This window comes from Enoplosus armatus, chromosome 2, assembly GCF_043641665.1.
Source record: "Enoplosus armatus isolate fEnoArm2 chromosome 2, fEnoArm2.hap1, whole genome shotgun sequence".
NCBI lineage: Eukaryota > Metazoa > Chordata > Actinopteri > Centrarchiformes > Enoplosidae > Enoplosus > Enoplosus armatus.
The window spans coordinates 20,415,246-20,437,651 of record NC_092181.1 but is presented as its reverse complement, the minus strand read 5'-3'; the positions used below and the strand labels follow the sequence as shown (position 1 = coordinate 20,437,651).

General features: G+C 40.2%; 1 protein-coding gene across 1 annotated transcript in view; it reads left to right on the top strand.

Annotated features, from left to right (window-relative positions):
- The first annotated feature begins 12,279 nt into the window (after positions 1-12,279).
- Positions 12,280-22,406, top strand: part of nr3c2 (nuclear receptor subfamily 3, group C, member 2) — a 70,075-nt gene continuing 59,948 nt past the window's right edge. Inside the window, exons 1-2 of the mRNA XM_070921163.1 lie at positions 12,280-12,315; positions 13,864-15,690. Of these exons, the coding sequence (XP_070777264.1) occupies positions 13,883-15,690 (1,808 nt within the window). The 5' untranslated portion in view covers positions 12,280-12,315; positions 13,864-13,882. The remainder of the gene's footprint in view (positions 12,316-13,863; positions 15,691-22,406) is intronic.

Below are 22,406 nucleotides of genomic sequence, written 5' to 3'. Positions count from 1 at the left end.
GAGAGTGGCATCAATCTTCTCATCCAAACTCTCAGCAAGAGAGCGGAAAGGGGTATTTCCCAAAATGCTTCTTTGACTTTGTCAAACTCAAGGTCCACTTACTAGCTTTGTTCAGCGCTTTTGATCATACCCCACAGTCTTCACCAGCAGACCAATGGTATTCAGTAACTGTTATGATTTGAGGAAGTGAAGAGTAGAAGTTCATTCTGGAACTTGCATGTCAACAGATCCATAACCCTAACCCCTAACCAGTTGTACTGATGAATACCTTGTGACGTGGATGAAAGCACTGGAAAAACCTAGTAAGTGGACCTTGGGATTTTTTTTTGTCAAATTTCAATAATATAATGATATATAGTATTTACAGACTTTCAGTGTGCAGGAAACCGAACAAAGTTGTTTTTTAAGATACAGTACAAACAGAGACACTCTTGCGATGTGGTCAGCTAATGAACAGTTTTATAGCCTATAACCACTACTACTTTTACATGAAACACCAAAACAACCAGCTACAGCTTTGCTAAGTATAATATTCTTCTGTGTTAGGGGGAAAAGTGTTTACTCATTACAGATAACCCAATTCAATCGTGTTTGATATTCATACTGTCAGAACACACATATGTTCCTAATTTATCCTCTACGTCGCAGTTTTATTTCATTTGCTTCAAAAACAAACAGACACATACGAGCTTGCTTTTGTTACTTTGTACTGGAGAGTTTTCCTTTTACTTTGTCTTAATTCTAATCTTAAAAATAAACGAAATTCCTCTGAGATGCTGGAAGCACATCTGCAGCCCTCCACACACACAGAGAGATAATGAGGTTGCTAAAGAATAGAAAAATAAAAAAGAAAGAAAAGTTAGTTTGTAAGAGGAGATTCCTCTCAGGCAGTTGAGGCTGGTGTGTGTATATATAGCAGAGCAGCCTTGATTGTGTAAGGGGGTGTGCATGCTGATGGCCATCGATCGAAACAGAAGGTGTTGTCTGGCACTTCAGGCCATTCACACAGACTCCTGGCTTTGAGTGCAGAGTTATATTAACAACTTTGCCAGTTTGTAATTAATGTGAATCTGCTGTTGTGCTTAATGTGCCCTGTTTTGTGGTTATGGAACCATTTTAACATGTTGTAGAAATACTTTCTGCAGAAGACAAAAAGGACCTCATGAAGGACAGGAATTTCATGTACCGTACAATTGAGATTTCTACATTTTAAAACGTCTTAAACATAGTCTTTTCTCAGATGTTTCACCATTATCCTATATGAGTCCTTTTCCGTGCACTGTAACTGTAATTCATTGTGCTCATTTTTTGTTTTGTGTCTTTACTTTATGCCCATGTCTGCTTTAGGAATAGAAGTGTCCCTTGGTGAGATCACTGTGTAAGATGATAGCAAAGCTGAAAAAGATTAGTCGATTATTTGATTGGTCAAGCGCCGAAAAACTTGAGTCACTTTTTCAGCAAAAATGTCAAATATTTGCTGGCTCCATCCTCTCAAATGTGAGGAGTAGCGGCTTTTCTCTGCTTTTTGAGACAATTTGAAGACATTTGTGGGTTCTGGGAAACAGGGTTCTGTATTTTTCATACATTTTTATATTTTACAGAGAGAAAATTATTAAAAGATGAATCAAGAAAATAATCAATCAACAGTATTTTTGATAATGAGAATAACTGTCAGTTGCGGCCCTAGTTGATAGCACACCGAACTAGCTATTTCTTGCCTGAGTCCTCTCATGTTCAACAAAAACTATACTAGTTTGAGTCTCCACGAGCGATATTCAGGAAATTGAAATCTACTCATGGCTGCTTTTAGTGAAATAATTTCATCTGATATCTGGAAATGTGTGATGGTCAAACAGTCAAAATTATTACGCTTGTTCAGTGCAGTCTGCAGTTTGTAGAGCCAGTAGGATATTACTTCTCCTAATCTTACCCTATTTCTCCGTGTTCACTCTTTTACAATCAGTTGCTGAAGACTAGTGTTCACAACCTGAAAAGTTTCGAAGTCTTGTAACAACTTTAACCCTTCCCCATTGGCAAAAGCGAGGCTGTGAAGAAAATGATCATCAAAGCCAGACAAATTTACACCTTAGCAAAGTATCATGAGTCTTGCAATTTCACACAGACCCAGTTTTCCTCCACAGCAACACCAGGAAAACAGCCAAGTTTGCCACTTTCCAGATGGAGGCTAGGCTTTTGAATAATGACTAGCTCTAAAAGTTGCATTTGAATGTCTACAGTGTTTACAAAAGTGCTGATCTTTACACCGGTGCTTGCGTCACTGTACATTGATGCATACTGTACATACAGTATACTGTCTCACATATCAATCTCAAGCACATTTACATTTCACTGATTATGGATTTGAGTCTATATATCAGGATTCTGTCAACTGTTTTCACGCCATTATGGTGTTCAGTTATCAGAACTATTTCTATTATCTATCACTCTCAGTTAATTTAATATTTTTGACTTCTCAAAGCATCACTGTGTCAAATCTACAATGATGTCTGTAGATACCGTAGACTGTAGGTGGACAGGAGAAAAATGCAGGTTGGAATTTATTTTTTCTACAAGCTTGTTTACACAGCTCTAAGATGAGTCCTCCTTCCCTTCATTTTTATCAAGGCATTCCTCCTCTTCCAGTCACTGCTCACAGACACACACACACACACACACACACACAAACAAACACACGCACACACACACTGCACATCTCTCTATGTAGCGGCTTCTTCCTCAAATAGAAAATGTGCACTAAAACATGACAGCACTGGCGGCTAGTCTCCGAGAGCAGCCCCACTCTCTCTGGCCTAGATTCTTTCAAATCCGCTCTGGAAGTGCCTTCGTCCTCAGCTGCACTGCCAGCCCGCCAGAGAGTGAGTGAGCAAGCCATCTGGCTGCACAGCACATCAAATCCCAATCTGTGTTAATTTGAGTGTTAAGGGCCATTGTTTATTTTTGAAAAAAAGAGGATGGGGGGGGGGCTCACTCACAGGATTAATAAACCCTTTTGTAGTTAATTCTGAGCAAAGTTTGCACCAAAGTTTTTGCAGACACGCAACATGCCAGACACACTGCAGGTTACTGCTGAAAATTACATGTGTCTAACCTGGCAAAATAAAGATTTAATATAGCTACGAGACCAAAATACGTCGTGGGTTCTGTAAAAATGGAGTTGATGCATAAATGGAACATTTTTATAAATAAAATAGAATACTATGTAGGCCAGTAATCATGCTGTGCAGATGAAAGTAATTGAGCTGCGTTTGTTTCTACCACCTGGTGAAAACATTTGGGCCGCCATAGGCTTCCATTGATGTTTATGGTTTTTTATTCAGATCCCCATTAGTTGTTACCATCACAGCTACTCTTCCACAGGTTTTTAGAAGTCCCTCTGAAGACTGAGCTTAGAAATGAAGCTATACTTGACATAAGAAACCCAGCCAGACAGCTACTTACCTATGTAGATAGGTAAACAATAGATACCACATTTTCTATACATGCTCTGATTGTACTGTAATATAAGCACTTTGTAAGTACAAGACAGCTATATTACGTCAAAACTTCCTCTTTGTTTACTGGAGCTACGGAAGTAGTTGAAGCCATATCTCTTTGTCTTTGTCCCTTTACCCCCCCCCCCCCCCCCCCCCCGTCTCTTTTTCTCTCTCACTCACACACGCACACACACACGCATGCACACACGCCACCCACCCTGACACATGGTGTGTTATGCAATGGGTGATGCCTAATTACCACTGACATCGCGGAGACTGTTCACTGTGAAATTAATCATGACACAGGCGTCAGCTTTTGATATTTTTCGCCAAGTGCTCCGAGTTCGTATACCAGCCGATGTAATTAATAAACCAAATGCACACAAATACTGATTAGACGCTGACACTGATGTCTTAATAATAACCAGGCACCTTAACACCAACGCCAGGTGCCACGCAGTAGAGATAAGAGGAGGAAAGTAAGTGCAGTAGAAAAACAGAAAAATTGGAACAAATAATTTTGTAACTATTAGAATGAGGTAGTTTGTGGTTTTGACGAGCAAGCATAGATGGAAAGTAATGAAATGTATAACAAGGGTGTATGAGTGTGTCTATACACATATTCTTAACAGCTGTGGGTCCCATAGTAGCTTGCAGAGGGCTACAGTGCTATTTATATACCATAGCATTGTACTGGAAAGCGCTTACAGTATATCCAGTCATGCATAACATAAACAGTTGCTTTTCGGTTAGCAGAAAACCTCGCTGTTACTTTATTATTACAAATAGATGAACTGAGACTCCAGAAACACAGCCCACCCGTATCTGGCATAATTAATGTGACATGCAGCTCATCAGTGCACACAAACCATCTACAAGAGCTGGTTGCTCATTTCTAGAGGTTTTTACTGCCTCAGTGGCGAATGATCACAAGCCAAGCAGATTGAGGACAAGATGCAGGCAATTTGATTTGACATCTCACTTTTTGTTAAAATCAGCTTCAGATATTGTTTACCTCTCTCATAAAGCCATATTTCTTCCCCCCACCACCCAGCCGTGGTTAGTTTTGATCTTCCACAGGCTTCAAAGTGTAATGTATCAGAATTGTTCATTTGGAAACCACGAAGAATACTTGTTTCCCATTTGAGATGTGTTTTTTTTTTTACGGAAAGAACAGAACCATGAATAGTGTGATAGTGTGCAGGGTTCCTGTATTTTTTAATTGGTACAGAAGTGTCTTGTGCTTTCCCTGCAAAGTGTACTATTAAGCTATTTTAGGACTGTATGATCTCTCTGTACAGTATCCTTTCAGGCCATTTCAACCTTGGCCTCAGCTATTCTCCAAATCCAATCCTCCCAACTACTCTCAGACTGAGGTGGGTCACTGGGTGCAGACTGCAGAACAGACAAAGAAGACTGAGAAAGACCTGTATTTAAACATTTCCTCCTTTACCTTGCCATTATTTTGATAGCGGACAGTAGCGAGAAAACAGGAAATGAGGGTAGGGAGGAGGGATGACATGCAACGAATGTCCCCAGCCAGACTCCATACGGGGAAGTTGCGATTACATGGTCAGCTTAAACCATGAGTACAACAGGACGCTCCCTCTTTTCTTTCCTTCTAATTGATTTCTTTGATTTCCTTTTTTCTATCATATTATTATACTGTTCCCACTGACCTGGTAAAAGTGGAAGTGGAAGTCATAATGATAATATGGTATTCTTTATTTTAGTTGTGAGTTATGTGCTGTAACTGGAAATGAAAAAAACCCAAAACAAATAAAAGTAAAAGATAATCATGAAAACACTTTCAGTCAGCCTGTCTGACCAAAGGTCGCATGGAAAAACTAGCGTTTGGAAATAGGCCAGAATATCTTTTCACAAATTATCAGCACAGACTCATATGTGCAAACACTGTTCAGACATGCACACACATATGACGCTTAAAGTCACCAGAGACCCACTGTTATACACCACAGTTGTTTCCATACGCAGAGCCCAGATGCTTAAAACGAGATCAAAGCTTCAGATGGGATTCATATTGCTTCACTGTCTATATTTGTAAAAAAAAAAAATCTATTTAATCTCCTGATGAAATTGTATGCATATACACGCGGGTGTGTGTACCGTATGTGACAGACAGAGGAGCAGAAGGCAACCTTTATAAATGACACACAAACAGCGAGACAGTGCATCAGAGTAAAGGTGGCTTTTCTAATCCTCTCTCCTCCTGTTGTCTGGCCTAACCTTCCTACTGTATCCCTACATTACATCCCAGACAGAGTGACACATTGAGCTCGGCTGTTTCTCTGGCAAGTGTTCATGACGTATACTGTTTGTCTCTGGGCTTCACATGTCGCCCTCCTTCAGCTCAAGTTGGCAGAATTGAAGGATACTTCAAGAAAAAGGACCATTTCTGTAATGTCTATGTATCAGTAGTGGAAGTGTTTTGTCCCTTCGCTTAAAGCTGTTCTAATCAATATTTTTAAAGAAACACTGGATCAAATGACTGTGTGTAGTGTCAAAGTGGCCACTTGTAGTGACAAACCCACAGAGAGTGATCACTCAGCTCTGCAGTCCCCCTCAGCTCCTTTATTTCTTTCAGCTCAATTTTTGGGTTTTACAGCCTACTCTTACTGCTCTCATGAACGTTATTTACAACTGCAGCTACTACCTGCTCAGAACTAAACTGCAGACAGACAAAGTTAGCAACTAGCAGGTGAACACAGTGGAACATTCAGCAGCTAAAGAGCCAGATATTACCATTGCTTTACAGTTGGTGGAAACCAAAGCAGAGCTAAAAGGAGAATGAATATTGGCCCTTGTCAAGTGACCATAAACACAACTCCAACAAATACTAATGTTCCTCTGTGTCAGCTGGATGTGCAAAGGATCAAGTTACAATACCACAAAGTAAAAATACTTCATTGGAAGAAAAGATCCTGCATTCAAAATGTTACTAAAGGAGAAGTACTTAAGTACAGTGGTGGAAAGTACATTCACTTAAGTACTGTAATTATTTACAATTTCGAGGTACTTGTACCTTACTTGAGTATTTCCATTTTATGGTACTTTATACTTCTTCTCCACTTCATTTACTCCACAGCTTTACAGCGTTGCTTTACTTTGACCTCCTACAACAAAGAATGCTGCATACACAGTAATGTGTCAGTAATAATAATCCATCAAAATAATACAACACTGAAAGGGAGGATCCTGCTTTCTAGAAGTACTTTTATGTTTGATACTTTAAGTACATTTTGCTGCTAATACTTGTACTTCCACTTAAGTAAAATTTTGAAGGTATGTGTGGAGTATTTTAAAATATCTAAATACTTCTTCCACCTCTGCTTAAGTTTAAAAGTAAAGGTTTGCATGGGCCTTACAGAGCACTGTATTATTACTTATTTTATATAATTGGTTAATTTTTACTGATTGGGCTACTTTACATATTGTTGAGTAGTTTTATCTACAAAAGTAGATAGAAGTAAGTAAAAAGCACAATATTTCCTTGTGCCAACTGACAAAAATATGGAAGCTGCTCAAACAAATTGTGTGCATTCAAATCAGTTCCTTGGATGAACATCTGTGATCAAACATGATTGCAATGATTTTACAGCTTTACCTGAGTTTAATAAACTCAAACCCAATGAAGTCTAACACACCTTTGTGGCTACTTTTCAGACTATCTTTAATTTAAAACATACACAGGCTTCACCGTCTGAGCAGGGTGGATTGACAGAAGTTGTTGTATACAACACATTCATAAAAGTGTTCCATCGAGCCTTTCCAAATTTCTTGTGCAACAAACGCAGTCACATTTCAACACCAAAACACACTCAAATGTACAAAATGCAATCTGTTAAGCTCCCACTACCTTGGCATCTACATGCTGCAGGATGGAGAGAATGTTTGCAAGCAGGTACCAGGAATATCAATTCATAATATACTTGACACAGTTTTGTTGAACAACACATTATTTAGTGATAATTCTCTGCATGTTAATAATCTGATCTGAGGCCAGGCTGTAGCCTATACGCAGTGTTCCCACTGAATATGTATTTCTGACTACACAGAGGGTAAACATGTTATTTAATCATCAACATGTTTTCAATCGTCATTGCTTAAGTAGGATGAACAAACCCTGTACACATAGTACGAGAGGCTTTGTGCGGGGAGGCAGTCTGAATGCATATCATTCAGCATTTAAACGATACGTGCCATCCGTGTAGTGGGGCAACTTAAGGTGAACAGCAACCTCTGTCAAAAGTGGGACTGGATGGTGGCCTTATTTATGTTGTCAGAGTCTCACGAGAAACATGCGAAGACTTTGCATAAAATGCTGTTTATTTTCTATCAAGTTTGAATAACACATAAATTTAAATAATGCATGCATATCTAAAACATAAGCAATCTATCTATCTATCTATCTATCTATCTATCTATCTATCTATCTATCTATCTATCTATCTATGATGATATAGTTCTTCCCACATTTCTCTCCTGATCTGCAATCAGTTAAATGTACCTTTATTTGAAATGTTGCTAAGTATACATTTTCACACTGATACAGTCACACTTGAATGATTCTGTTTGTAATTACCTCTGTGTGAATGTATTTAAATCTTGCAAGTTGGTTGAGTAACTCTTAAACTTTGCATTATTTGACTGCTTTCGTACCAGAATCAGAATCAGAAATACTTTATTGATCCCTGGGGGGAAATTGTACCAATAACATTATATATATTCATATATATATATATATATATATATATATACAGTGTAATCTAATGTGTAGCCTGGGTGAATATTTAATTAAGCAGGGAAATTAGAGGCTAGAAAATTGATATATTATATATCATATTTGAAAATTATCACGACAGCAAAAAAGGTTTTGATTCCTTTCACATTTCTTGCATATGAGCGCTGTCCATGAATTTTAATGCGAGGGAGTTCATTCAAAATGATCGCTCATATAGATTTTTATTAACACTTACTATAGCCCAAGGCTCTTTTTTCAAGATTTTTTACAATCTGCCTACACTGATCATGGTTGCAGAGTTCAAGTGCCAAAACATGCTAGTTCCCATAGCAATCCTTGTTAAAATTATATAGGATATATTCCTATATCTGACCTTCATAGATAAGAGTCTTGTCATCCATCTGTGAGGTTATTCAGTCTGTGTGCCAGATATGTCAGCATTTACTATAGCGGCCATACTAAAGTTTACCTCAGACAAACATAATGAGACCACGTTTCTAATGAAATAATATTTGTTAACTAGAAGTGTGTTTACTTTGACAAATGGACACATTTAATGAAAACAGGCCAGTGATGCTTGCACAGATGGGCTCAAACTTGCCACATGTAGGCATGAAATGTACCACATGCAGCATGATTGTTCAACAACAAAAAGTATTGGCCAGAGTGGCGGGGGGCTGGTGACGATGTGTGTGTCTTGATCTCACTCCAGCAATCTATGTTACTGGACAGTTGGCCGACACAGTTTAGGGGGAAAAGCATTTACAGTAAAACAGGATATTCATGAAACAAGCAGTGATTTTGAATTTCTGTTAAAGCTGCTATAATCAGTATTTTTATAGTAACAATTGATCAAATGAATATGTGAAGAGTTCACTTGTAGGGATGAACCAACAGAAAATTATCACTAACTCTGCAATTCCCCTCACGTCGTCACTGTTTTAGGTCTTTCAGCTCATTGTTTTGGTTTTACAGCTCACAACTTTACTCTTTTGGTTCACTCTCATCAGTATATTTTCAAGACACAGCAGGCAGCTGTTTTCAGTGGAAAAGCTCTGTTAAGCCCACTGTACACTACCTGAATGGCACCGAACGACACACAAAGTTAGCAACTAGCTGGTGAACATGGTTAGCAGTTAAACAGAAAGGTATTTTCCTCAGGAGTTGGTGGAGAGTAAAACAAAGCTAGAGTAAATATTGGACTTCAGTTCATCAGGTGGTCAGACTCACGACTCCCCATGAACGCTAATGTTGCTCTGTTTCTGCTGGATGTGTAAACTTTGCTAACAAGTTCACAATATCAAAATATATCAAAATGTGACAATTGCTGTGTTTCGAGCTTGTTTTCAGTGCCCCCTAGTGGCCATAAAAATATCTGATATGGCAGGTTTAATGTTTTACCCTTCTTTTACACAGTCTGTGGTTTTAGCAGCTGATTTCCACCAGAGGAATTCAAGACTAAACACTTCGAACATGGAACAAAAGAGGGCTACAATCAAAAAAGACTTGTGGGATGCTGAAACATTTTAACCAGTCAAAACAAATGGCAATCAAGTGGCTACTTTATCACTTTAGACGTGAATGGTCCTCAAAAATAACTGCTAAACTGGAACAATAAGCAGCGAGGGAGGGAGGATGGTGGTGACGGACTTCTTCTCTGATTAAAACTACCTCTGTAATTACCACACACGATGTGTACAGGGTCTTCTGCTGAGTTGACGAGTGTTTTGTTTTAGAGTTAACATGCTCCAATTCACCTGTCCCCATGAGGCGCAGCATGCACCTCTCTGTTATGCCTTTGGCCCTCTCAGCTACTGGCGTTGTCTGCTATGTGTCTAAACTGGAGTGGAAGCCTGCTCCTAATCATAGCAATCACTCATCCGAAAGGATCCCCCCCTTCTCAAAAGATGGGATTTTTTTTTAGCTCCCATGTATATACAATGTTTTCAGGCTAGTGTGATTATCATTGATTTGACTAAAATGATAGTTCTTGAAAGCTCAGTAGGTTTCAATGGAGCTGCCTTAATTTTTACCAATAAGGGAGGCAATTATTACTGATTTCATATGAGCGGTGTTCTGCTGTCAGCCTGCAAATTCTTGTGACTCTGTCAGTGTGGAAAAATCTGTGATGCAAAGCTAAATTAGATTTGCTCATGATGTGTTTGACTGGCACCCATTATGTGCAATGGACAAATGGGAGCTGCATGAATGGGGGTGGGAGACATTGGTTATATCTCAATTCTCTTGCTTTTTCTGAAGCAGGTCCCCATTCATGGGTGATTAACAGGCAGATCAGGGAGGTGGGCAGTGTTGCTTGGATGGCTTTGACTAATCTAACTGCTGCTGCCTCGCTTGGGTAATGGCTACAGGCTGGCTTGGAGAACCCAGACAAACAATGAAGAGAGAAGATTCAAACTACTGTACAGAGCTCCACTCTCAAAGCCTAAATCCTATATGCACACTTTTATGCAGCCACGTGAAACACTACAGAATGTGACTCGACTGACTGACAACTCCAGAGATTAGACTGATTATTGGATGTTGCTGGAGTAAAACCAAAGTCTACACACTTAATGCCACGACACATCGCCAGTAAAATGCAAATAACAGCTTAATCCAAGTCACAACACAATTTTAGTTGTTGTTGGTGTCACAGATGAACAAAGGCACATTGTACTTTCTCATGAGTGCAACAAAGGACATTATCAGTGAGCTAAATAACTGTGGGTATACATCTCTTTTATACATTATTCTGACTTTGACAATATTCCATTTTTGGTGCATGCTTGAACATTTGAATGAGTTCATGAAATTGAACTCATGAACATGAACACCAGACTGCATGTCTTTTTTGCTACAATTTCAAAAACAGAGTCCAAAAGTGTCTACCTCCACATACTATGATCATATCATTTTGATGGGTTTTGTTACACATTTCCCTACATGCCAGTTTGTTTATGGTGGTGGTTGATCATTCACGGGCAAAGACAGCTGCTGTTTGGTTGACCAAACGGAAAAAAAATCCAGTTGAATGAAATTTAAAATCAGTTTTGAACACACAAAGTCTGAATTTTGTTTCATTAGAGGCGTGAAATAAATAATTTTTATCATAGTCTGGAGTGAATCAAGTGACATCTTGACCACTCAATAGACTTGCAACAGCAGTAGAAATATTGCTCCACCTAGTGGAGGCAGCCGTTACAGTGTAACAGGGCAACAGCCTGACTTCAATGACTCCTCACTCAATATTTGCAGGGGTTTAAAAGACCCGTGTAAAGAGAGGCTGGGAAGGCTCCTGCTTTATCTCCTCTTGTCTAAATGGCCAGCGTGCACGAGCTCCATGAGCAAACCTGTTCAGAGGTGGCACAAGACAAGATGTATATAGAATAAAGACAGCGTAAAGCGCGGTGAGGGAGGAGGGCTGATGAGTTAACAACAATATGAGAAACGTGCAGGGAATTTTCTAATTGAATCAAAAAGACTGCCTGACGCTGTTATCCTGGGAGTTTATTTCAAACAACATCACGCTGAGTGCGGTGCCCTATTTCCAGGCGGCTCTGTCTACCTGCGCTGAGCCCCTCCCCTCTCCCCGCTGCCTCCCCTTCTCCTCCTCCTCCTCCTCCTCCTCCTCCCCCTCCTCGGAGTTTGTGTTGCACTCGTTGCAGTAGGAGGGTCACAGAATGACGTCGCTCTGACTTCAGTCCGACCGACTCCTTCGTTTGTTTTTATTACTCTTTTTTTTTTTTTATCCAGGGCACAGAATCGGTAATCTGCAAAATTGCGGCCATAATGTGAGATCATCTGCCGCTGTCGTCCGACCCGTCGCTGTCGTTCGTCCTGTCAGGAGCAGCCGCTCGCTGTGGAGGATTACTGGTGATAATACGCAGTAGACTTCTCCAGTGTGTCTAGCTGTCAAACTGAAAACTATGTATTGGAAAGAGTAGACAGAACACATTTGTTGATATTTATTGACTTTGCTTTGCGTGTCTTTTTTTGTCCCCTGGATTATTCGCTGCCCAGCAACACGGCCACCTGACAACTCTGAATGTCGTAATTAAGGTAAGGAAGGACAGAGCTCGGCGTTTGACTGTACATTTTAATTTCGCGCTGTCTCAGAGATGATAATGAAAGCAAACTCCTCACTGTTCAGTCCGATAACTGAATACTTGCAACCCCCGATCCATGAGAAATCTAACTTTGAACCGTGGCCGTTAGCCCTGTGTCTGGTCCATAATAAAAAGTAGCCAAGAAGTTTATGTTGCCTACTTTATGTACAAACACCAATAGCCACTATAATTGTAATACAGTTATTAGTATATTTTATATTTCTGGACGCACCTGTCAGGACGTGCTGAGAGGAATTACCGTCAAAGTCTTTCTAAAAACATGACTTAAATAATTTATATTTTCTTCCTTCTGCACTTAGTCCCTGTTGTCATTCAAAAAGCCGTTAATGAGACGACTTCCACACAGCAAAAATAAACTTCAACTGCAACAACACAGCAGAAATCGTCTTTTAGTATTTATTCTGCGCAAACGCAAAATGGAGAGATATGCAGAGAGTTGCATGCCCTACAAGAGGCAGGACAATCACGGCAGGAGCGAGAGGGAGCAATTGTCAAGCTGACTTCTCTTTTATTTTCCATTTGTAGATTTAAGGATCTGCACGTAGTGTGCATGGGGTATTTTGCAGGCAACCTCAATAACTTTAACTCCGATATATGGGCTGCTCCAGAGCTGCGAGCCCTTCAGAGAGTGCACCGTAGCACGCTCAATACGTATCGAAACATCAAACAGCAATGCCTTATCACTGCACTCGGTTAAGTCTAGAGTCTAATTATTGGAAGTATTTTTGTTGCTTTTGCACATGACGGGGCTGGTCTGGCCGTTAAAGCAACATTTCAAGTTATGTCGCAGCTATGTTGTGGCTGCAAGAGCAATAACTATTGAGCGACAGCTTTCGGACCAATCCATGAATGGCCTGATAAAAGCTGGTGGATTTCTGGCCGAGCTGTCCAATAGAAGCGCAGTAGAGGTGGGAATTTAAACAACCAAAAAAAAAAAAAAAAGCCCAGACGACGTCACGTAGATGCATTAACCCTTGCAATGCACTTTTCTTCAAGTTATCAGACTGTACATCCCCTATAGTGCAGTAATAAGGAGCTTTATCTGTGAGCGAGGAAATACTGTACAGACTTGATTTGGGCTTTTTCAGATTTGTTTACACAACATCATTTATGCGCTTGTCTTGGTATTCTTTAAAAGTAAGTCATTATAATATCGGAATAAGTGATGTGTTACTTGTAGATAAAATATTTCCTCCTCTTCACTGCACTACCTTTTTTGTTGCCTCATTAGGTTTTTATTCACATAAGGGGATTTACAGCTTTGGCATGTCTATATAGACTATATACATATATATGTATATATAGAGTATATTCTGTAGCTTTAAGATGCATTAGCATATTCCTAATATATAATTTAGTTTTACGTGAGACCTGTAATCTCTGCCTAAAGGTAAATACCCTTAATATACACTAATGCAAACAAATCTGAAACAACAGCACTGTGAACTTTTCTCACTCTTCTCTTTTCCTCATTTACCAGGTTTATCAATGAGCCAACAATGGAGACCAAAAGATACCAAAGTTTCTTTGATGGGAGTGACACAGAGAACAGATGGTCGCAGGTCCCCAGCACCATGGAGCACTGCTGCAGCACAGAGGATTCAAGTCTGACCAACAGCGATATCCTGATGGACATAGTGAATGTTAGCTGCCCTGCTGGAAGCCCGGCCACTGACTGCAAAGACAACAATACAAAGAAGCAGGAGCAGCCAATGCTTCGGCTCAGCCAGAACCAGCCATTTGTTCTCCCACACTTCAACAACTCTCTCCACGGTCATAAGCAGGAAATGGACTCCAAGGAGCTTTCCAAGACTGTGGCTGAGTCTATGGGCCTGTATATGAATGCTGCCAGGGAGGCAGACTTTGCCTTTAGCCAGCATGGGGGCAGTACCAGCCCTGGGAAGATGTATCCAGTGTGCGGACGGCCTCTAGAAGAGACCCATTGTGGTTCCACAAAGAGCACCAAGTTAAAGCCATTTGGTTTCCAGCAGCCCAGCACCACTCCCAGAGAATGCACTGCCGGGACTCCAGTTAGCTCAGCTTCAATGCTGGCCTCATCTCTGTCCTGCAGTCCCCAGACCTCCAGCTCCATCTCTAGCCCCGGAGGCAGCAACAACATGGTGTCGTCAACCACCAGCCCTCAAGCGTGCTTTGGACCAGCGTGCTCCTCCGTCAGTAGTCCTGTCAGCCAGACGTCTTGTGCTGCAACTCTGGCCAACATCAAGCGCAGGAATTCAGCCACATGTAGCCCTGTAGAGTCCAGCACTGTGGGCTCACCACCACTCACCAGCCCTCTCAATGTCATGAGGTCCCCCATGTCCAGCCCCCAGAGTATGAGTAGTGTGAGATCGCCTCCGTCCTGCAGCACTACCTGTAATATTAGGTCATCAGTCTCAAGCCCCACAGGTGGCAGCTGCACCAGCACTGCCAACAACTGCAACACAGTAAGGCCCTCCATCTCCAGTCCGGCCACAGGGGGGACCATGGCGGTCAGCAGCCCACAGAACCCCTCCTCAGGTGGGTTTCCTGTGTCCAGTCCCGCTGGTGGATTGGGTTTGGTGCAGAATGACACCAACAGCCCAGAAGCAGCGGGTCTGAACAGAGACACAGACTTCAAGAACTTTGAATTCCCTAAAGTGGAGATGGTGGACGGGGAGGTGTTCAACGTCGGCTTAGACCAGATGGGCATGGTTAAGTACATTAAGAATGAGCCTGGAACTGACTTCAGGAGCATGTGTTTAGGCAGCTCCAAATGTAATGCGAGTAGCACACCTTTTATCACACAGATTAAGAGTGAGCCAAACAAAAATGAGGGATGTATGAACCCACAGCCCTATGGTGAACCGTCACCATCTCTTGGTCTCTTTCCTGCATCTGAGACCACCTATTTGTCCCTGAGGAATAACATTGATGAATACAGTCTTTCTGGTATCTTAGGACCCCCTGTCTCCTCTATGAATGGGACCTATGAGCCCGATGTGTTCTCCAACAATGTCCTGTCTAAAGGGGTTAAGCAGGAGTCCACTGATGGCAGCTATTACCAAGAAAATAACAGCATGCCCACATCGGCCATTGTTGGAGTTAATTCCGGTGGACATTCATTCCATTACCAGATTGGAGCGCAAGGAACAATGTCTTTCACACGGCATGATGTGAGGGACCAGTCCAACCCTTTGTTGAATCTAATTTCGCCCGTAACGGCGTTAATGGAGTCGTGGAAAACTCGGCCAGGCATGGTACAGGGGTCACTGTCATCCAGAGGTGAGGGATACCCAGGCCAGAACTGCATCACGGACAGCATGACTAGGTAAGGAGAATAAAGACGTCTCTCTGTAGTCTGAGTGCCTTTCATCTCTGCCAGATGTCTGGCTTAAAAACTTTGATAAATATTACAGTTTAGCTTTACAGAGAGAGGCAGCTTTAGTTTTCCTCAATAATGTTTTTTTTTTGTCATCAGCGTACCTGTACAATAGCGTGTCTCTCTAGAGCATCAGATAGATAGAGGGACAGTTTGTTGCAGTCAGACTTAGATGTTGCACAAGGGATTTAGGGGCGTTTGTTTTGAATAGTGTAAAAATAATAACAACAGCCGGGCTTGGGAAAGGCAGCGGGATGCTGGCTGGAGGAACAGGAATTAAAGGACGGGGTCCAGGTCATTGTTATAGTAGCATGTGATCACAACATCATCTCTGCTAGCACTGCCCTGTGTTCTACTGTAACACAGAGGCAAAGTTTATCTCTTATCAGGGGCCTGTGTGTATGTACAACAACAAAATTTATTGGTCTGTTATCGGGAGGTCCAGCTAAGACCTTGTGTAATGCAAATATCTGTTTTTATGGGCCCTAGGCCATTGGCAGCATCATGAATTATGAATGATTGATCACATGCTTTTGTTGCCAAACTGATGAAATAAACAGTTGCTTTTGTGAGGGTGGGGGCTGAAACAAAACAAACAGGCCAAAGGGAAAAAAAATCTATAATAGCCGCCAATCTGGCAAAGTGCAACTTTGACACAGTTGTTTTGCTTCCAATGTTTTCTGGTGTCCTAGTTGCATGTGAAGCTGAAGGAAGTAAATCATCATCAACACAATTAATAACAGCGAATATCAAAGCAGTAATCTAGAACATGAAACACATGGCAGCATTGTTGAAAATACAGAAGTGTGTGTATTCAGGGAGAGGTGCTGGTGTGTATTTACAGTAAATCTGAAGAAAGGTTCGTGGTCCTGTATCTGGGGATAGGGTGTGATAGGATTTTTGTGTATTTTAATAGCCTTTACTGTCTATTGGTGTTATAGCTATCATCCATTTATGCTTGGGATGTTATAAATTCACAGTTTTATGAGCTGGTGCAAAGAAGCACTAAACAAAGTCATAAATGACTTCCTGTTTACTTGCACGGCTTTGATAAGAGTCAGTCGCTTGCTGTAAGAAAAGTAGGTGGGACGCTGATGTACGTTGCTCCACTATGCTTGACTGTGACTTCACCATGACAATTCCAGGCCGACGTTGGGCTGTGATGCTGCACAGAATCTCAAAATGGAGATTTATTAGATCAAAAGTTTTCCTAATTGAATTTGTTGAAACCAACTCTGCAGACCTCACCGATTGCTCTGCCGTTTTCTAGTTGGCTATTTTCGTTCAGCTGTTGTCATTCAGACTGGAGGAAGGGGAAAAGTCAGTTTGTCTGTGTTTCATCACTGTATATTCATGTAGGTCGTCAACAGCAACAACTGATTTACCGTAGCTTCCATATGGAATGCAAAACATCGCTGATTATGATGGTCATTGCTTTCATGCATTTATCATAATTATTATACAACAAGATATTGAAAAAAAAAACCTTTTGCTGTGATGTGTGGTCTGATTTGGTCACACTGAGCTATACATCTCCTAACAAGCTGAACTGATCAAGTTTTGCTGGTGACCAGATGAATTTGTGTAAGCGTGTCGTGTATGTGTGCCTGTGTGGGCCCCATAGATCTGACCTTATTATCTTATCTTCAGTATTTCGTCTCTGTTTGACGTGTTTATTCAGCTTTATATGTACAGTACAGTACACGCTCGTCTGGAGAGTAGATACTCCGTCTGTGTGTGTGTGTGTGTGCTGAGGAGACTGATACAGCCCTGTTACCTTGGAGGCGACCCATATGGCAAGAGCCAAAGCGATGTTGACGGGATCACTGCCACCTTGGTCCTAATGAGATCCAGCTTAGCCCTAATGTCAGACAGGATGACAGTAAGAGGTGGGCCACATGGCAGACAGCCAGCAGGCAGGGAGGCAGACAGACACAAACACACATATATACATACATACATACAATTAATGCATACACACACACACACACACACACACATATATACAGAAATGTCTATGGTAAAAATGCAAGAATCTAACATTTGTCAGAGGTTGCTGCCTACTTTCAGTGTCCTCTTACACCAGTAGTATTGTATTGATTGACAGCTATACTTAGACATAAACATAGGCTTATTGTATCCTGCCTGAAATCGAAAAATTGCACTGCAGGAAACCTGTGGTACTGTCAATCTTTGGACTGACTGCATGGCACCCGGGCCCAATATCTCATAGGCAAAAATGTTACGTAACCATTAAAAAGCACAACTAAAACTCTTTGATCCGCTGAAGCCTTGGATGACAGAGTGTAAAATCCCTTGGCTCTTTTTTTTCTCACTTTGGTTTCCTCTGTAAATGGTTTTAATTAAAAATGGCTGCTCATCTGAGCAGTCTGGATTACTTTGTGCAAAAACGTTTTAACTCAGATTCACAAGAGAGGAGGCAGGGAAAAAAATCGAGTCGCCCTAACCAGAATTGTTGTTTATGTGATGTTTGATTTAAACTTAATGCTTAGACAAACTAGGTGACCAGAATGGTACACTGTTCGTGATTGGAGGTTTAGATGCTGAGATTTCTTCATTTTTTTCTCATTACAAAAAATGTAATTCCTGTATTTATTCTTTTGAATAATATTTGAAAAGCTGTGCACTATAGTTTGAAGTCCATTATGAAAGAAATCTGCTTTGTATGAAATATATAAATATGGAAATTATCATAAAATGACCTACATTGGTTCACTGGATTATTTTTGCTCGCTGCCTAAATCTCCAAATCTCTTTTCACCCTATTTAGGGCATTTTTGTGCTGGTTTTCACAGTAATGTTTCACCAAATAGAATTACTCTAAAACTTGTCAGTCCTCTGACCTAATGATTTCATAATCTGACAAATGGTAAAGACTCAAAAAAGAAGCCAACAATGTATTTTCTCATTAAAATGTTAGCCTCTCCTATAGCCATGGGAGAAGTAGCACCTTACTATAGGCTGACATTTTCCTTCCTTTAAGCTTGCAGCCGGTTGCTGTAGATCAACAGAGTGCCCGTCATGAGGAAGCACCAGATTCAAGCAGGAAGAATGCTTTGCACTGGACTCTGGCCAACTCTCAATGTTCTGCAGAGGGATGAAAAGGCATACACCTGAGAGCACACTAATAAGGCTTTAATTGTATGTTCCTCCACTAAATTAATGGATGGAAATGATTTGATTAATTCAGACACTGCTGGATACTAATATCCAATTAAATCCCAACACCAGGCATGCACAGGGGCTCCCAGTGCATTATGGGTTCCTAACTATAAAGCGGGCAGCTGCTTGTTTGGGTTGTGAAAAGGATGTTACAGGTGAAAGTGTTGGGGAATGGCTGTGTGTCTCAGCTGTCTACACAGCAGACATAATAATGTAGCAAAGATGTTGTCTTATGTTGCATGCAAGTGTACTCATTACATGCATTCTCATGTGTACCGTCAAAAATTCAACACACAGTAGTTATTAATACGACCAGTTAATTGCGTTAAATTTGATCTAAAGCACATATGCTGCCAAACGTCAAGTAACACGTTTTTCTATTAGTATCACTCTTTTTTCACTTTATAACTTACTTGACTCAATACAATTTAATGAATATTTGTCTAGCTTTAGAAAAACACACAAGGACTTCCTTTAGCTTACTCTCTTGAGTGTGTAGAAACTTGTTGTGCAGACCTGACAGTCATTTCATGCACTCTTAAGCAAGATATGCAAGAGTTAATATGGTGATATGATGGTTCTACAAAAGGGTCTCTGACAAACTTAATAAATCCATTTATCTTGTTACTGAATGTATGTGACCATACATTGATAAAAATAATGGAGCGAGGAGGGCAGGAACTATCCACATTATAAATAAATCGGGTTCAATCGGTTGAGGGTTAAAGTCGTCATGTGCTCTGTATACAGTACATTCCTCAGATTCTCACTGCAGAACAAAAACAGACTTGTATTTATTAGATATTCATTTATCAATATGTGTTTCAAAGGGCATTTATTTCATCATTAATCCAGACTGTGTGGTGGTTTGAGAGGACATTGGGTGAAAAGGTAATGTTTCTCAGTGTGATTGAAACCCTGTAAGATAAGTGACAGCCCACTGAAGCATTCTAGGAATAGTTGATCTCAGCGAACAGTTACATACAACAAAATCATGTATACAGTACAGCACTCAAAAACAATTGTGTGACATTAAGAAGATCTAACTGGGATGATTGATCAAAATCTATGACACCATATTAACGCCATGCTAGTGACAGGATTTGGCACAACATACAGTAGAAATTGCTTTGTAAAAGTCAACAAAGAAACAGGTAAAGACTATACTACACTCCTATACGTGTTTGAATTATGTTAAAATGACATTTGTTTCATGTTATATGTGTTTCACATGGACTGAAATATACTAAAAATATATTCTGAACTGTTGTCATAACACTTTGAGGCAAGCACATGAATGAGTCACTGTCTGTGTTCGGGACTCTTTGGCAGTTCAAACTTGCGTTTCAGTGCAGCAGTCCAGTCCAACGGGGAGTGATGAACATTAGCTTGTTCCCACCGAGCAGAAATGAACAATGTTTTCAAATCGAGCACAGGAATAAAGACAGACAGTGCAGTAGTTGTAGAATTTCAACCTCTGAATCAGTTTTTAAAAAAGAGTTAGTGTCTGGCTCGTGGAGGCAAGAAAACCACTTGTGTACTGATTGAGTGCTGAAAATACAATTTTAGTGTAAAAGGATTTGTAATGCACAAGGACAACCTTGAAGCACCTGAACCACCCTACTGCCTTAAACCATCCCTCCTTCTTAAAAGTAGACACATAGTCAAACAAAATTATTATATTTTTTTTATTATATTTCGTGAATTTTCTATTTTGTGAATTGGCATAGATATCTATCCATGGCAAAAAAAAAAAAAAAGAAGATTAACATCTGCTGGAAAAAATCTAAATGAATAAAACACCTGAATGAAAAAAAAAAGTACACAGAGCCCACAAGGATCCAGTTCTTTTCTATCTTCTGGGCAGCCAATCACTCGTCGGTGTGGGTGGATTGGAGGCTGTGTAGAGCAGAGTGGTGAGGCAGTATGAGTAGAAAGAGTAGGTGAAATTCTGTCTGCTGTTGTTAAAATATAAGAATTTATCCTTAAAAATGAATGCCTGGTTAAGATGAAAGCAACTTGTGAGGCATTTTAGACCTTGTCTGCAAGGTGAAAACTTGTTACTATTTTTTTTAGGTAAAGGGTTAAGCAGGCTGCATGTTTAGATTGTGCAGAGATGATATTTGGGGCTGATCTTGATCTCATTAGAGATATTTTCACACTGCTCCCGCAGAGCACTAGCTTAATATTATCATGCCATTCATGCTGTTTCATAGCCTCGTACTGGGATGCAGTTTATTTCATTTTTGCTGAGCTTTACTGCCCAACAAATAGACAGCAACTGATATTGTGGACTTCCTCAATTTGGTCATTAATGGGTCTCATATCTCAGTGACTGGCAGACTTGCTCAGCAACTCTGTCAAAGAAGGCTTGTCGATTTTGGCATCCAATCATGCAAATTAGTTTTTAATCATTTTCACAACCTAAGGTGAAATTGTCACAATAGGATTATCATACGCAAACACAGGTGTCATGTGTTGTCCTGGAATACACAGATATTACAAAATTAGGCAATGATATAAAACATTTTGTTTTGTTAAACATTTTTGAAACATGTTTTGTCAGTAATCTGTAAACCACACTTGTATATAGATTATACTGTGTGATTATGAAGTGTGCATTAGTGTGTACATTTTGAATGATTAAAAGGCTTTCTGAGAATTTCTTTATCAACCAAATAATGTGAGAATGCAGCTATGAATTAACTTACAGCTCCTAAGGACATAACATTATACAGAATAAGCTCTGAGCATATCAAGCTGGTACCACCAAACTAATACCGTGTTGTACTGCAGTTCCTCTCAGCTCTGAGCCTGTTACTGTCTTTTAGTGCATCATTTTGGTTTTCTGATCCACAAACTCTCATCATCCTCATTTCCATCAGTAGCAGGCAGCTACTGTTTCAGCAAAAAAGCTCTGATAAAACCACCAAACAGCAGACAGACAAAGTACGCGATTAGATGGTGAACATAGTGGAGCATTAAGCAACTAAAGAGCCTGATATTTCCCTCAGCAGTTGGTGGAGACCAAAATAGAGCTATAAGAAGGTGTAAATAGGTAAGCACAACAATTTTATAAGGTGATAATATGTCAATGTTGTGTTTATAGCTTGTTCCACTGGCCGAAAAATCTATTTATGCTGTTTTAAAGGGGAAAGTAAAGGTTACTGCAAAATGTTTTGAGGAATATTCTCTCCACTATCACTATTTTGGCTTGGTTTGGCATTGGTTTTGCTCGATCTGTTAAATACCACAATACTCTTGCTTTCTTTGCCAAATGGTCACCAAATACAGTCATACTGAATTCATATTTTTTACTAGTGCTTGAACTACAGTAGCTAAAAGTTTGATTTTGATGTCATGTTTGTCAGATTTTATTTTTTCTCTTACCTTTTACCAAAGAGAGAGAGAAAAAAAAGCTTAAATACAAACCATAACAGGAGTTACAGATCTATCTAAATATACAGCAGTGTTATCCTAAC